The sequence below is a fragment of the Ursus americanus genome, chromosome 11 (assembly GCF_024610735.1).
Source record: "Ursus americanus isolate L20-20 chromosome 11, mUrsAme1.1.p, whole genome shotgun sequence".
Taxonomy (NCBI): Eukaryota; Metazoa; Chordata; class Mammalia; order Carnivora; family Ursidae; genus Ursus; species Ursus americanus.
In genome coordinates this window covers 46769992-46787875 of record NC_142137.1, presented here as the reverse complement: position 1 = coordinate 46787875, position 17884 = coordinate 46769992, and the positions used below count along the sequence as shown (strand labels likewise).

At 38.8% G+C, this 17884-nt stretch overlaps 1 protein-coding gene across 13 annotated transcripts in view; it reads right to left on the bottom strand.

The window, feature by feature from the left end:
* Positions 1-6938: 6938 nt before the first annotated feature.
* EYA4 (EYA transcriptional coactivator and phosphatase 4) overlaps positions 6939-17884 on the bottom strand; it is a 298317-nt gene continuing 287371 nt past the window's right edge. For 10 of the 13 annotated variants that reach the window (XM_045805513.2, XM_045805514.2, XM_045805512.2 and 7 more), the window contains 3 exons: positions 15795-15916; positions 13701-13801; positions 6939-10337 (listed from right to left, as the gene is read on the bottom strand). In XM_045805513.2, coding sequence (XP_045661469.1) covers positions 10257-10337; positions 13701-13801; positions 15795-15916 — 304 coding nt within the window. In that variant the 3' untranslated portion in view covers positions 6939-10256. Of the gene's footprint in view, positions 10338-13700; positions 13802-13839; positions 13941-15794; positions 15917-17884 lie in introns of all 13 variants that reach the window. The other 3 variants (XM_045805511.2, XM_045805516.2, XM_045805520.2) reach the window with 1 other exon arrangement.

The window sequence follows — 17884 nt, the reverse complement described above, 5'->3', positions numbered from 1 at the left end:
CCATCCTTGGGCAGATAAATTATAGCAAATAGGATGGAATATGATTTGCCAAGGCTGAGCCATATGCCCACAGGTATGGTGGTTCCCTAAAAAGGAGATACTAAGGACACACAAAAAGCTCATGTTCACTATAGAAAAGGCAACCCATAGAAGGGCAGAGAATATTTGGAAATCATATATCTGATAAGTAATGTTCAGAATAAAGAGTTTCTACAATTCAACACCAAAAACTGGAAGCAACCGAATTAAAAATGAGCAAAGGGCTGAATAGACATTTCTCCAAAAAAGGTATACAAATGGCCAATAAGCACATGAGAAGATGTTTAAGGAAATCATTAAGGAAACGCAAACCAAAACCATGATGAGGGATCACTTCACAAACATTAGAATGACAACAGTCCAAACACATCTTTGTAACAATGATGGGAATGGGGGTGTGGAGAAACTACAAGGCTCGTGCATTATTAGTGGGAAAGTAAAACGGTGCCGCTGCCATGGAAAAGTGTGTCAGTTCCTCAGAAAGTTAAAAGTAAAATTACTATATGATCTAGCAATTTCACTTCTGGGCATATATCCCGAACGACTGAAAGTGGGGACTCAAGGAGGTGTATGCACACCCATGTTCATAGCACTGTCAGTTGCAGGAGCTAAAAGGTGGACACAACCCAAGCGTTTTATCAATGGACGAATGGATACACAAAATGTGGTGTCTCCATACAAGGGAATAGTGTTCAGCCTTAAAAAGCAAGGAAATTCTGACGCACACTATAACACGGAGGAGGACCTGATGCTACATGATATAAGCCTGTCATAAAAGGATGAATACTGTATGGTTAGTCTATATGCTTATAGGAGGTACCTACAGCAGTCCAAGTCACAGGCAGAAAGTGGACCGGTGGTTTCCAGGGGCTGGAGGCAGAGGGGAGAGGGGGTTATTGTTTGTGGGTACAGTTGCAGTTTTGCAAGACATGCAGGTCTATGGCTGGATGGTAGACAGTAGCATGGCAATGTGGATGTACTTGGTACCGCTGACTGTACTCTTAAAAATGGTTAACATAATAAATCTTACATGTATTTTACTGCTATTTTAAAAAAGTCATGCCCACTATAGAATTTTTTTTTAAAGATTTTATTTATTTATTTGACAGAGATAGAGACAGCCAGCGAGAGAGGGAACACAAGGAGGGGGAGTGGGAGAGGAAGAAGCAGGCTCCCAGCGGAGGAGCCTGATGTGGGGCTCGATCCCATAACGCCAGGATCACGCCCTGAGCCGAAGGCAGATGCTTAACCGCTGTGCCACCCAGGTGCCCCCCACTATAGAATTTTTAAAAAGAAGCAAAGTTGGCCCAATTGTTTCTAAAAACTTTTTCTCCACCTATCCCGCAGGGACTTTCTTCTGGACACCTGTTATGCAGATACTCCCAAAATCATGCGGAATCTTCAGCGCTCCCCCTGATTTGTTCTCCCAATACTAGGTAACTCTAGAAGCTCCCTAATTCCCCACTCTGTTCAGAACCGTCCTCAGGCCCACACTTTAGTTCATGGGGCGTAGACGTCACTTGTGTCAAAAGCTGTTGATGTATACGCTATCTCCAGGAAAGGTGTTTTGAAGAAGGAGCATCTGGAGAATGTGTTTTTGCTTAAACGTAAACCAATTCAGCAGCTTTCATTGGGTACTTATCTCCCGGGTTTCCATACAGAACTGGATATAATTGTGATCCCTAAGCCAAATCAGCTGAGGGCCCTTTTTTTTTTTTTTTAAAGATTTTATTTATTTATTCGACAGAGAGAGAGAGCCAGCGAGAGAGGGAACACTAGCAGGGGGAGTGGGAGAGGAAGAAGCAGGCTCATAGCGAAAGAGCCTGATGTGGGACTCGATCCCGGAACGCCGGGATCACGCCCTGAGCTGAAGGCAGACGATTAACCGCTGTGCCACCCAGGCGCCCCAGCTGAGGGCCCTTTTACCACTTCTCTGCGGAAGTAATATTTTTACTACACAAGGGTCATTTGTCACATAGGTAATGCGGGATGGTATGTGCATGGCATTTACGCCCATAGGGAAAGAAAAGAGTTATGGTAATTCCATTGCTTGCAATCTCACATGCTCTGGATTGCACTTTTCCTCACATCAGAATTCTACAAGTTCTGAACAATTCGATTGCAGTAAGTGGATGGCCAGATACAATGAAACAAGCATAACTTTGTAGTCTAGACAGTTCACTTGATGGACCTATGTTCTAATTCTATTTGTGCCACCCACAAGTCATAACTTTAGGGGGTCACTTAAACTATATACTAGGACTAATGATACCAGCTCTCAGGCATGTGATAATTAAATGAGGTAAGATACAGTAAGTTCCTGGCTCATTAAGTCTCTTCAAATGTTATTTTCCTTCTTCTTCCTCCTTTTGCATGCTCACTTCAGGGGGGTCTCCAAACCAACTGATTAAATCAAAGCCTGGCCACCTCCTGCAGGATCCCATTCCTCACCTTGCTTCAATGGTACCAGCTGTCTCTACTTGGATCTGTCACTGCCGAAGTCAGATGAGTAAAACCACAACCATAATACAGGCTTTACAGAGAGAGAAGGAGGGGCATGAATGCATATCCCTGTTCTGGACAGACAGAAGCATAATGTTCTCTTTTCTTAAGAACCAATTCAATTCTTGAGCCAAGCATGGTGACGACATATAGTGCCAGAAGTGGTAATAATCAGTGGTAGTAGATTTTATTTAGGAAAGCAGCCGGTCCTCAACATTTGGAAAATACACTGGTCATTTGTAAGACTTTAAATGCAAGTTTAAAAAATGATGTGTTATACCACCTTTTTTCCAGAGCCCTCTCTAATGTCTCCTCCACCTCACTCCCTGCTGTTTCCATAACTGATGTAGATGTAATTCCACGAGCTAAATAGGATGGTTTTATAGATGTGTGTTCGGCATTAATTTTAATTTCTATTCACATACACGTTATTACTGCCCACTTCCATGAAAATAGTTTATCCCACCATAACATACAATTTAATGAAAGCTGTATTTTTTTGGAGTACGTGAATCTGTCGAAGAAGAAGTGACTAAATCATTTGTCATTCTGTTGGAGAGCTCCTTCTCTATTAGGTCTTCATTGTTCGGCAAATAAATTAGAAATATCATGTTTGTTTCCAAGCAAACATAAGCAAGCGATGACTTGTACAAGAGACCAATGAACAGTTCATAGAGGCATTTGAATTCAGGGTTGTAAATCCAGATACAGTATTATTTTATCTTTACAGAAAATCGGGGTAAGGCAAGAGATAGGAAAGCAGGGTGTTAAGTCAACTGGTAACCCCAAATAATTTTCCACGGTGTACACTGTACATACACATCCTACATTCCTGCCATCATTTCTAGCTTTCACTAAATGTTATCTCAAGGTAGCACAAATGGCAAATCCTGTTTCAATGACTGATATGATCTGATGAAATTATTTAGGATTTTACTGACTGCTTTCAGAGTAATTCCGCTATGATGCAACAAGGTGTTTAATAACCAACCAGGAAGTCGCTACAAGTTCACCATCCCACTGGACTCTACTTTGAGGTCCACTACCAAGTAACACTTCCAATCACCGGACTCAGTATCTTCCTCCAATAACTAGCAGCACCAACAGCAATGGAAACAGGTACCAGAATCCTTTTCTCTTTTCTGTTTCTGATCTCTGTGAATGGCCCTACAGCCACATCGTGGACACTGCATCTACCAAATTTCCCAAATCAGAAACCCAGAGGTAAGGCTGGATTTGCCTGAGGGCATAAGGAGAAGCAGGAACCATTGCTAAATGCTAATTATTCTTAGCATCTTACTCTCTTTAAATCTGTGTCCTTGTCTCCACATTCATGGCCATCACCTAACTCAGGAGTCTATTAATAACTCTCTGGGACCCTGTGCCAGCCTCACAGATCCCCTATTCTCCACTGTAGGGCCAGAGTAACTTATCCAGTGCAAATCCGGACAACTGCATCCTCTGTTTACAGGCCTTTTGTTTGACACCACTAATCACCTGATAAAATCAAAACGTGTATTGAAAATGAAACCAAATGGTATACTGAAATCCTCATGATCTGACCCTTGCTTATTTTCCAGTCTCATTTCTTACCATTCCCTCTCTTCGCCCTGTGTTCCAGAAACAGTAATTATTTGCAGTAGTTCCCTGACCACACCATTCTACTTTTCTCTCTTACCAAAACACTCTCTTATATATTTTCCACTTTGTCTAAAATGCTTCCAATCCCTGACCTTCTCCATTTTGTCCTTAAGAGTTCTAGCTTGGCAATCATTTTCTCCATTCTCCCTTCCCCTTTGAGGACTGGTGAAGTACCTCTGCAAACTAGTCACCATGCCCCATGTGACACCCATGCCCCTTTCACACACTATCTTCAGAGTCACCCCTATCTAACTATCCAAGAGGTTGAAGGTCAAGAGTGTGATGAGTTCAGAGTCAGCGGTGCCCATGGTTCTGCGAAGACTGATTTAATTGATGGGTCGTCCACCTCCTCCAACAAATACTCTCACTCGATTCTGTGTATTTTCACTGAAGGCTCTACAGAGAACTAGACTGACATCATCACTGTAGCCACCAGGCACAGAAATCTATTTTATGACTACAGAGACAACATGGTACTCTTCAGGCACAGAAACAGTGTTCCCGCGAGCCCCAATCAAAAAGTATTTTCTTGGGGTGGGGCACCTGGATGGTTCCGTTGGTGAAGCATCCAACTCTTGGTTTCAGCTCAGGTTATGATCTCAGGGTCATGAGATCGAGCCCTGTGCTGGGCTCCAAGCTGGGCGTGGAACCTGCTTGAGATTCTCTCTCTTCCTCTCCCTCTGCCCCTCCCCCTGGCTCTTTCTCTTTCTCTCAAATAAAAGTATTTTATGGGGAAGCAAGATAATATTCTGGCTTGTACAGAGTTATCTGCTTTGTCAGATATTAGCACATTATGTTTGGACATTTTTCAAACTGTGTGCCAGCACAATTCTGGAAGGTTCTCTGGATGAGGGAGAGGCATTTAAAGTCAGAACTTGAAAAGTTTTCCCCTTGGTGCTGTGAGAACACGTTTAGTTTACTAGAGTAGATCCCCAGAATTGACTTTGGCCTGGTCAGATTTGAGAGGTTTTTGAATAGTAACCCGTGAATGAATATATGGTTCTTTTATACTACTATATTCAATAACTAATTTAAAAAAAAGTATTATCATGAACAGATGTGAAATAATGCTTAGCTTTTGCTAGCTAAGGGAAATCACACATTCCTCTTTCTTTTTTTTGTTCTGGGATCTCAGAATTACAAACCACAGACTTTGCAAACAGATCTAATTTTTATGTGCTATTTTGTGGCTTTAAGTAATTTAAATCAACTAAAGCTACTGATGATGCATGTTATTATTATTTAATAAAAGAGTAATGGGGCCAGAGGAAGCAATTACTGATTCATTGCAAGCTTACTGTTTCTTTTCAGATTATTCTCAATTCACATGTAACTCTTTTTCCAAATATGTCTTTGCTTATAACCATCTCTGCTCTTTATTTTCATGAATTATTAGGCCAGCAAACACTCCAGCTAAGCTGTAAAAATTCACATTAGTTCCATCCAAACTTACTGCACATTTTCTCTTTAAAAAAAAAAATCTACCTCAACCTTTTAAAATCTTTTTAATTCCAGACCATGATCGTACAAGTTTTCCTATGGTGTATACATTCCTTCGGCAAATATTTTTGGGGGGGTATCTACTACATGCCAGATACTTTCCTAGGTACTGGTTATATAGAAGTGGACAAAACAAAACAACACAAAAATCCTGCCCTCAGAGTACACATTCTAGTGGGGGAGTCATCCAATACAAGAGATAAATAAAATTACGTGCCATGTTGGATAATTATAAGTCTAGGGATTATGTATTATTTAACAGTAAAGCAGGGAAATGATAGAAGTGCTAGGGGAACAGGCGGGACCTATTCCTTTTGGAGATAAACCTTTTAAAAAGTGATGAATGAGGTCGCCTGAAATTTCCCTTTGGTTTGCATCTGAACAACAGATTTATAAATAAATACCATACACAAGGTGATAAAACTGTTAAGAGCTATTTAAGACAATGGAATATTACTCAGCCATCAAAAAGAATGAAATCCTGCCATCTGAACAACGTGGATGGAACTAGAGGGTACTATGCTGAGTGAAATGAGTTAGTCAGAGAAAGATAAATATCAAATGATTTCACTAATATGTGGAATTTAAGAAAACAAAACAGAGGAATATAGGGGAAGGGAAGGAAAAATAAGATGAAAACCGAGAGGGAGACAAACCGTTAAGAGACGCTGAACTCTAGGAAACAAACCGAGGGTTGCTGGGAGGGGAGAAGGGTGGGGGATGGGGTAACAGGGTGATGGGCATGAAGAAGGGTGCTTGATGTAACGAGCACTGAGTATTATATGCAATTGATGAATCACTAAATTCTACCCCTGAAACTAATAATACACCATGTGTTAACTAACTTGAATTCAGATAATTAAAAAAAAAAAGCTATTTAAGAACAACACTCCTTTGATCACTCTTGGAAGCTACTTATAAGCTGGGTCCCATATTTATCTAAAAAAACCTTGCTTTAAATATTCTAAAAGGTATTATGTTGTCATTAACGAACTGCAGCTCCTTTCTGCATTACACTTGCCTGTGACTGCTCCTACGTAAAAACTAATGCAAGTCACACCCTCCCGGCACACCAGCCCGCTTTTAGTCTTGATGAGTGACATTCTGCCATGTTACATCTCAGCTTGCCTTAACTGCAAAGGCCATCATCTAGGCACAAGCACGGGAAGCTAAGAATACAGCAGGAAGCCTAAATATAAAATTTCACATTATTTAAAATCGAGCTAAGTCCACACAACAAAAACTCTACAACATGGGAGGGTGAAGAAAATGAAAACATTTCCAAAGGTATTTATTGAGAAATAGTAAAGATGTACATATTTTTACAAGCTTTTAATATTAATTTACATTTCTTTAAATTATGTCGGCCCCGATAATCTATACTGTACTAATACATCACAGAAACCCGTGACTTTGTGAGATTTCCATAATGCTACCATAGCTGGGAGTCAAAATGCAACTTTGGCTCATGATGCTTAAATTTGTTTTTGAAAGAAATACTAAAGGCCATATTCACTGAGAATGTAGGCTCGTCATAAACACATGTGCTTAAAAAGAAAAAAAACTTCAAACTGGAGCATGCTGTTGACACTATTTTGAATCTTCACTCACCAGAAACTAAGGAAAAAACCATTTTGAGAGTTATCTGCTTTTTTGTGCACAGACTGGATGATTCTATTTTTTTTTTTTCTTTTGCCTTTGAATTTGACTTACAAACTTTTGTAGGGGTATCATGACTTAGTCTTGTATGCTATAATATTGTAGCCAGGCCACCTCTTTTGATTTTTCTCAGGTGTGACACGGGTGGTTACCAAGTTTGCACATGTAGTAGCTAAAAACTCATTTTGGTGACAGAATATTTTTCAAATTGGTTTAGAATAAGGCACAATATTCTATGTCAACAGAAAGTGCGAACTGCCAAAGGAGTTGTTTTTTTGTTGGTTTGTTGGCTTATTTTTTCTTTTGTTTTGTTTGTTTGTTTGTTTGAGATCAGAAAGGAAGAGGATCTCTGTTCCGGGCACAGGAAGGACAGGGTTCTAGTGTGAGCACGCTCAGAGTTGCATGTCAAACTGAGAGGTCAGCCATATTGGCCTGTCCCATTGTTGTACCAGACAAGTTATTCGTTAACCCAGCATTTAGGTTTTATGCTGGCAGCCTCTTCTGAACACACACCAGGGGAGAAAATGTGAGAAGTAGCACTGGGTGATATCATCGGTGACCCTTCCTTTGTCTGTGAAGGGTGTTCCTTTCTGGCCCTGCAGGGTTAGTAGCATTAGAAGCCTTGCTTGTTTGATGCGAAAAAGAATTAAAAGTCTAGATGTAATGCCACAATTCTATCATTTGAAGAAACTGTCTAGAAAGATAAACTTTTTATTCACAGTAATAAATATTTAAGGTTTTAGTGCACAAAATATAATTATCGATAATCCAGTGCAGCTTTCTGATTTTTTTTAAACTGCTATTTTCAAGCTAAAGGCCAACAGAATTGTAAGAAGATGATGATGACCACTATCATTATTATTAAAAGTATCACAACCTTAATTTGTCTGCATCAGTGCTTGGCACAGAAAGAGCCAAAAGTTAACAAAATTTAAAGAGTGAGTTTAAGGTTCATGTGAAATCATAGTCTTAAAATCTGCAAAACTGGATCTCAAGCTCTTTCTGCCCAATGTAAATATGGCCTTATCATTCAGTAAAGAAATACAGATTTGCAACCTGGAAAATAAAACCACATTTCCATAGTGAATGTTGTAATCAGTGTACAAAGCACTGACCTTACAGGAGCACCGAAGCCTCCGGTGATGAGCTACCATGGACTGGCCTCTGGTCAGGGGCGCTGCCTACTAGCTGGATTCCAACTTCCACATTATGACATTTTGAACACAGAACTGCAGGTGCAGACACCATTAAAACACTCCTAGATCTTGAAGTCTTAAATTTCCACAAGGGAAATCATGTCACACAAGATGACAGGAGAACCTGTATCGTGTTCCTAACATGGGCTACACACCAAGAAAAAAAAACCACACATGCACACACAACGATGACAGGTTCTCCTTGCAATGAATGCAGGCCATTGTGCAGGAAGAGTGCAGGCAGAAACGAAGGTGCGTGGGTCTCTAAGGGAGAGAAACTGGATTGACGCATTCAGACGGAGAACCAGATACTATTTCACTGCTGTAATTTTAGTATTGCTGCCAAGATCTGGCTCGCTTGCCAATTTATTTTATGATGATATTCTAGGTAAAATTTTCATTGATTCACTCCTTTCTTTAGAAGCCATCTGGGCATTCGCCTTCCACCACTGATGACATTTCATTTTCGCAACGGCATTGGGAATGAATGCAGTTAGCTTTATTGCAAGCCATGTTCACTCAATGTGAATTTCAAGCCAGGTTCATGGCATATCCTAAGAAAGTTTGGGTGCTATTCGCTTATGATTTTAATGAGACTATTTTCCTCTACACAGCTTACACATATCAAAAAGTCAAACTCAAAATAGTATAAGTAGTTATGAATATGGCTCTTAGTTTTCTCCAGAAGAACTGTAGAAAGGGGTACTCGAGACTTCAACATACATTTCACTTTCTAAGTAAAGGTCCCACAGTCTTTCCCAAACCTCCTGCTTATGGTTGGATGCACAAATAGTTGCCTCACATAATTATTGGAATTATTAAGAACCCAAATAAAACACAAGCTTTCCTTTATTATCATTGTTTTCTTATTGCAACAAATACTCAGTTTCTTGATGATGCAGTATTAAGCTTTGACGGCTTGAATTTTAAATTTGGTCATCTTAAGAATGATCACAAAGGTTTTTTTTTTTTTGTTTGTTTTTGTTTTTCATTATCTACAGAGATTTTAACCAAAGTTACATTGTAACACACAAACGCTGTCTTGTCTTTAAGGCACAACACATCAGTATGAACATTCTGTTTGCCAAACTTAAAAAAGAGACGTTATTAGACTCCCATTGCCCACCCACTTCCCTCCCCAACAAATGAAAGAAAAAATTGCATCCACTTTCAAAGTCAGCTGCTAATAAAGTCACAGTAAATTACTTTCATCAATAATTTACACAAATTACAGGTCTAGATAGGATTGTCCTTATACAGTCTGAGTGCATTCCAATTCAGATTTTCTGGGCTAGGTAGGCTAAAGTCAGATTCAAACCTCAGGGCTGAGAAGATCTCCCATTTTGAGGAATGTTGTTGAACACCACCTTGTCAGACGGAGCCTGTGTTGGTGCTTTGCCAGGGTAAGAGTTCTTTGCTAAAGTTGTTAGTTCCAGTTAGGACTCACTCGGTGTGTACCAGCAACCTCCACAGATTTTTTTTTTTTTTAACCATTAAAGTGTTGTAAATATAAGACCATAGAGCTTCCTTTCTGTAGTGCTAAAGTTTAATTCCATTCAGCAATCTGAATTCTTCATTCTGGAATTTTCATTCCAAATATGATTTCATCCTTTAAGACAATTTATATGTGTAAAGCCAGAGGCATTGAATCACACATAAAAATTCAGTGTACTTGAAATATAAAAAAAAAAAAAATGGATCTCCAGCTAGAGAACACAGTTACAAATACTCTAATTCCAGTGCCTGATGCAGAGCCAAGAGGTCTGAGTGACTTGATATCCTCCAAAAGGGCATGTTGTGCTGTGTGTTGACAGAGGGAGGGACAGAGGAGAGAAGGGGAAGGAATGGAGAGAAATCATAACTATTGTCTCAATGAAGCAGCCGTACACACAAAGACGTGTGGGTCATCCACGTTCAAGGGAGGCATGATCGTATCTGAAGGCTTGGTAGCATCAATATCGTATTGTCAAAATAATAGAGAAATAGATCTGAACTGGATTTTAATGTTTATAAAAGCAAATACTGAGATTTCTTAAGTAGTTTAATATTTATTCTGGAAAAGCATGACCAACATCAGCATCTGGGGAAGCAAGTTGAGCATGAAAATCCTCCGTGGCTGATGGGAAGCAATATTTAACCACAACACTCCTTAGGGTTCACCTCTCAGTTAGAAACAAAATTTAAAAAATGATAAATTTCCTAAGTCCAAGGTTTTTGTCTATATGAGAAGAAGAGGGTGAATTCCTTTTATGTAAAAAATAATTTGAAGCTGGACTGTATAAGGTAGAAAACAATGTGGGGATGATCAACCTTCTTCCTTGTCTGGGGTGAGTATAAGTTAAGTCAGTAGCACTGACTTATTTCACTGGTATAGGACTGAAGAAAGCACTCCAGCATCCATTCTCAATAGGGGTGGTAAGTACTAAGGGGGACAAAAATAGCCTCTTATGGGGAAAAATATTTTTAGACATTACAATGGTTTGAGCCTCTCCAAAGACATACCAGGATATGGTATATGTGTGATAAGTTTCACGAAAAAGTGTAATGAGGAAAAAATTGTCTAAGAATACTCCATTATGGACAATAATGAAAAAAAGAAATAATGCACAGTGGCAATTAAAATCAAAGCATTACTTGTAATTTTCAGCTGATGGCATATTCTAGAATATATATGTGTAGAATACATATCCATATATATATTTATATATATATAAAATGGAAATACATATCTATGTATATAACATGGAAAATAAATTTTATTATAAAAGTCAAACATTAAAATATAATCACTATTGTTATGATTCTTTGCTGTCCAATATGGCAGCCATGTGTCTATTGAGCACCTGACATGTGACAAGGCCTGTTCAAAATGCCTACTGAATTTCAAAGACTTAGAATGTAAACATCACATTAGTAATTATTATATTTATTAGGTGTTGATACAATAATATTTTAGGTATATTAGGTTAAAGTATATTACTAAAATTCATTCTACCTCTTTTTTAAAAAAAATGCAACTTCCAGAAAACTTAAAATTACAATAATGGCTCACATTATATATTTCTATAGGGGGGTGTGGTTATACATTAATTCTTAAACTTTGAAATTTCTTCTTAAATTTGCAAACGAAACATGTTTCTAGATCCAATTAAAGCACAGAAATTCACCTAGAAGTAACCTTTTTTTTGTCATTCAGCTCAGATCTATTTATAATAACAAAATAGTACTTTATATTTCTGCGCATGCGATTACAGCCACATCCAAAGAAAAGCATGCATCCTGGATACTAGAGGAACCAGCCACCTGTGTTTCAAAATAGAACTGTAAGCCTTCACCATCACCAAAACTGTACCTACATAAACAACCATTTGGAAATAGCATTCTAACAAGGTTCTCGTCCACTTGGAGTCATGCCTTTTTCTCCTGAAGCTTCAGGGGTAAAGCAGAGGGTCTAACAACTGGGGTGCCAAGTCCTGTTTTCACACCATAGATAAATGGTGTGGACTTTATAAATTTTCATTTTCAAAGGCATATAATGTTTCTGGTTTGGAAAAGCGAATTTATATGGCTCTGACCTAGATATGTGTGAATTTCACATAGTCTAAAAGACACGCAAAATGTCTGCTGCACTGGCTGCATTGACTACGTGCTGTTTGTCACGATGGTGCCAATATGAAAGATTGAAACAGCAGGGACTCTGGACATGGACAAACTCCAAAAGACACTTTAACTGTGTGCAACTGGAAGGATTTTTAAGTAGCAGTCAGCAATGAAAGTTGTGTTTCTTGAGGCTGCATCTCTGACCTTACACAGAATGTCCTAGGGGCCAGTGTGCTGTCTTGGGTCACTGATGCTGCTAATAATTAAGACCAAGAGGTCTGTAGGAGTCAGAACCTACAGCAGTTCACTTCATATTATGGAAAAGCATGGAATTTTTCAATTATGGCTTCCAACGCTTCACCAAACCTTCTAAAGTAGAAGCTCTTTCTCTTTCTTCACTTTGTTCAATTTGAATTATCTACAAACCAAAGTCCTTTCTTTTATCTTTTAGTATAGCTATAAACTTTTCTTAAAAACTCATTTATGTATTTATTTTGGAAAACAGAAATCAGGTAAACATTCTAGCACATGCAAGTGTCTAGTGAAGGCTTTATTAGATGATGATTTGAGATCTCCTCAGGATAACGACAACATTCTTTCTATGTAAAACAATATAAGCTGATATTCACTGTTTAAAAATAGCAATTATCATTTTGCCTTATTTTATAAATTTTATGATTTTAATCCTGGCTAGATGATATTTGTGACCCTTCCGTGAAGGAAGCATTAGATCTCAGTGTTGTGTCAACTGATAGTTTGGTGCCTAGGACCAATCCTGGTAGCCTTCTTCTTTTGATCTTGGGCCAACCATTTAATGGTTTTTAACTACCTTAATTTCTTCTTCAAAAATATGGGCCAGATGAAAAGGCTTATTTAAATACCTAGGGTCTATGAGATTTTCTGAATATGTTCAACGCCAGCTGCTTGGCTTCAACTGAGTACTAACGGTTCACTGAGGCTGGCAACACTCTTGTAGAAGACATAAGGCATACTGCCTCTAAGTCTCTATGACGAGTTGGCACCAAAGGCTCTGAACAATATATGCCATTCCAACGGCATTTATTAAATCCTCTAGCAAGAGTTTTTTTTCTTCACCTATTAAATCTATCCTTAGCATTTATCATCATGGAGCACACTTACTACAAGGCACTCACAAGGACCATTGGCATAAAAGGTGGGTGAGCCAAGGGGCAAGAACAGAACCATTCATATGATTTCTGTGGAGCTCACTAAACTTATCTGGTTAAACTTTATGTGTTTAAAAATGGTTATTTTCCCCCACCTTTCCAAAGATTGCCCTATCTGTGTGCATTACACACACACACACACACACAAACACACAATTTGACTAAATTTTCACACATTTCCTATCAAATTTCAGGCAAAAAACGCTAGACTCCAAATGGTTTAATTGAATGTAAGTATTGACCTTCTCATGCTCTTACTGCTTTGCATCTATAAATTTAAATCGTTTGTCAAGCTGCCACTGGGCCAAACTACAGGAATGCAAACACAAAAGCTTGCATTAGAAGTATCACACCAACAGTGTTGGAGACAGGTTACCTTTTTTGCTGCCTGTTCTTCTTCTACACCATCCCCAATTACAACATATACTACTTTTCTGCCAAACCTTTGCATTATTCGTTCAAAGCAACTTTCTTTTCCTGGAAGATAAATGAGATAAAGTTCAGAGTGAAGTTACCTGGTTAGCGGCATGCTCCTCATCTCGGCCATCTCCAATCACAACATAAGTTATGTTAGTGCCAAATCTGGACACTATACGCTCAAAACAGCTTTCCTTGCCTGAAAAACAATGCACTGCTTATTCTTCCAGCCATTGCGTTCATTAACCTGAAGATTCATAAAGTGTTAGGTTAATCACTCTTGGACGTCAATCACTTAAACTAGCTTGCGACCTCTGGGGTTATGAAATCAACAAATATGTTTGAATCATGTAAGTCTTTACTTGGGACAGATGATTGAACAAATGTGTTTCACACTTCAAAAAAGTCAGTAGGGTTAAACATTTGACCCAGAGAAAATGTTAGCATCTTTTACACCACCAAAAGAATACTGGAACAACTTTACAAGCAACTATGAGTTTAAACATTTATTTGTTTAATTCCGTGTATCAATTTTATCTAGTTTAAGTAGTATAGACAAGTCAGCTAGAAATACTATTGTAAAAAACTGAAGGTTCACCTATAAGGAACGAGGAAATACTAAGATGTGGATTTACCTTGATAAACAACTCCTTTCTTCAAGTGGCTGGGAGCTAGTCTGCTCAGATTAATTGTACTAAGGGTGCTGCTTGGACCACAGCACTGCAGACACCTGTCTCCTCTGATTGCACTATGGGAATAACACGGTGGAATTTCTACATGTTCTTCGTTTTACAACACTGGCATAATTCTCTGAATTTCATTCTCAGAATGTTCATGCAGTCATGGCTATTTTTTTTTTTTTTTTGCATTTCTTTCTTAATCTGATAGTTCAGAACGCCAAAAAATACTAGCTTAAAGGGAAAAATAAAAAGGATTGTTTTTTCAGATTAAATATAAGGAACAAATTTTGGCCAGTAAAAAAGAATATTGTCCTTGCTAGAAGAAATGTTTATGCTGTTGTAAAATTATTTGACGCGTCAAATGCAAAATAAAGTGTGATAGGTTAATCCTGCTAGCATAAATACATACATTTCTGTAATGAATGAGTGGGACTGGCATCAGGGCTCTGAGCTGCAGTGCGTATGACAATGTGGGATTTACATTATGAAAGCTTATAGAGGCCCTCTTTAACTATACTCCTGAAACAGCTGCAACTGGGGCCTCTTTTTAGCTGGTGCCAATATCAAAACTCGGCGAGGCCCAGGGCAGGTTATTTTTGGTAGGGGATTTTGGGATTCTGAGCTCTTGTCAAGGTGCCAGAGTCTAAGTTTGCTGACCTGCGGGCAAATTATACAACACATTTCCCGGGCATTTCCTTGACAAGACAGTGCAATACGGGAGCTGTTTGCTTTTAACTCTTCCAGGACGGCAGAGGTTAGGAAGCTCTGTTTTTGAAAGATTATTAGAGACATAGTTTGTGAGAGGCACTTCAAGTCAAAGACGGCTCCACAGACAGTAAGCACATAAACAAGACTGTAGTTCTTTGATTACTATAGAACACTGTTGGAAATGTGGATTTCCAGCCATTCGTGAGCTATGATTCATGAGATTATTTTTTCTGGAATTAAGGATACTACTGCCATCCATCTAGACTCCCCTGTAATGCCAACATAGCATTTTTATCTTACATCCAGATTATTGCATCTACCAAGATGCAGTATCATATATCATGGTAAGATATTAAGTACCATGGCCAAAGACACTCTGTTATTTTGAAAACAGGCACTGTAATGAAAGATAAATACAAATACATAAGTAAACAGAATTGTCCAGATACTGAATTCAGAATTGCACTAGGCAAGAGTTTCCATAAAATTTGCACATGTACAATAAGTCGCAGGCTACTTTGTTATCTGAGCTCTATTCAAATTTGCGTGCTATTCTAATAGCAGAATCGATAAAAGAGGGAATCATGCAGAGAGACATATTAAGAAAATCCCTCAAGACACAGATGTGAACACATTTCATACAGAGTTAGAAAGAATTTTCTTACCTATTTTAGTTGCACTGTAAATATTCTCAATAGGGAAAGCACCTCCTAAACTATAGAGTAGAACCTTCGCGAGTGCTGGGATCAGTTGGGTTGTCGTTACCAAGACATTTACGCAGTTACTCCTAAGATAGGGAGGAAATACGCATAATTGTTTTCTAATACTAAATAATTTCTAACGGTGCAGATTTTAAAATGATCACTGGGGTCTTTCAATTCCATAACCAACGGGCCCTGCTAACTTTCAAGTTACTAATGGAGTGCCTGCTACCTGGCCGTCACCAGGACAGGGGCTAGGGATATATCCCCGAATGCGGGAAGTGCTGCGAGAAGGCAAAAAGAAGTCAAGGATGAATGACGTTTTTGTCCCCGCCGCATCCCAGGTCACAAGACAGATAGGAGAGAGACAAGGAAATAGACACCTGCAATGTGAAATATGTCCTGTAATAAAGATCTCCTCAGGTTTCTGTGGAACCTCAGAAAAGAACACCTACACCAGCCGGTAGCAATCATGGGAAGGTTTTCAGAGGGATAGTTTAGCTCTAAGTTTTACAAGTATCCAGACGAGGCATTTTTTCAGGGTGGTAAGAGTCTACGTCCCAGGATTAGAAGAGCCTGGAAAAGTAGTAGACATAGGCAGAAAGAAGGTGATGGGATGGGTAAGAGGAGTTTTGGGATTTTGTGGGAGAAACAGTCCAGTGTTCCAATCAAGGGGGCTGACAGATGGGGATCCCGAAGAAGTAAGAATGGAGAGGACCCTATTTAATCCAGAAGAGGTGAATCCCTGGATCTTCTTCTCAACAACAACAAAGGGCCAACTGCAGTTAGTGGGTCCAGTTTTAATCCGTCTATAAAGGCCCTACTCTTTGACAGGGACAGTGTCCCATTTTACAACTTACAGCTGTTTCTTTCATGGTAATATTGTGGGGGAGATAATGGAAACACCAAGAGAGTGGAAACTGTGAGGCAGAGATCTGGAAAGAATGGACTATGGTCCTTCCTTGTGGATTATGAAAAACTTGAACTGTCCTGCCTTGAGGGGCTCAAACCACACACATCAAATTGGGACTCAGAGCCATAAAGGTATGGACCTTTCTCTGTTGGTATTTTGTAGCACAAGATCTTAATACTTATTAGTGAGGGCCCCCAAAAAGATTCTCTAGAATTCTCTAGATTGATTTTCAGAAGCCTGGTTAGAAGTTCAAAGTTAGAATAGCAAGTTGAGTGCCTATTTCCCATGGGTATGTAGATGCTCACCCCCCCCAGCACACTTAATATTATGCTTTATTCTTTAGACATATCCTATGTAAAGAAAAACTGCAATTTATTAAAAAACCTTTGTAATTACAGGCTTTTAAAACATTTTCCTTCTAAATTATTTCCATAAATAACCTGATTTTGTAATGGGAGCTCTGACTTCTGGAAACACACGATGAGGTTCTCACTTATATGGGATAAAGAAACAAAGCCTTCCAGAGGTAGAAGTTTAATAAGTATCACCAATACAATCCTTAATGTTGCCGATAAGGCAATAAAGACTTGGAAAGTGATTCGCCTGTTATTAGACAGAAACTCCCCGAATGATGGCAGATTATTAAGCATAATACACAAACACATTACTGTATTGAAGTAGTATTTTGAAATTTAGGTTTGCCACTGATAGTGATACTTGGAGTTATATCATTTCATTTTTAAATTACAAACCTTGTATATAAATTACAGATTTATAAACTGCAAACATCGCATATATTTAATACTCAATTTATAATGCACTGTAGCTTTTATTTTTATTTTTATTTTTTTTAAAGATTTTATTTATTTATTTGAGAGAGGCAGGTAGCGAGATAAGGAACACAAGCAGGGGGAGTGGGAGAGGAAGAAGCAGGCTCCCAGCGGAGAAGCCTGATGTGGGACTCGATCCCAGGACCCCGGGATCACGCCCTGGGCCGAAGGCAGACGCTTAACGACTGAGCCACCCAGGCGCCCCTGCATTGTAACTTTTAATTACAAACACTGCATATATTTATAGGTTGCATGTATATACATTTGTGAAATATGGGCAAATATCAAGAGCATGAAAAGCATCAATTATT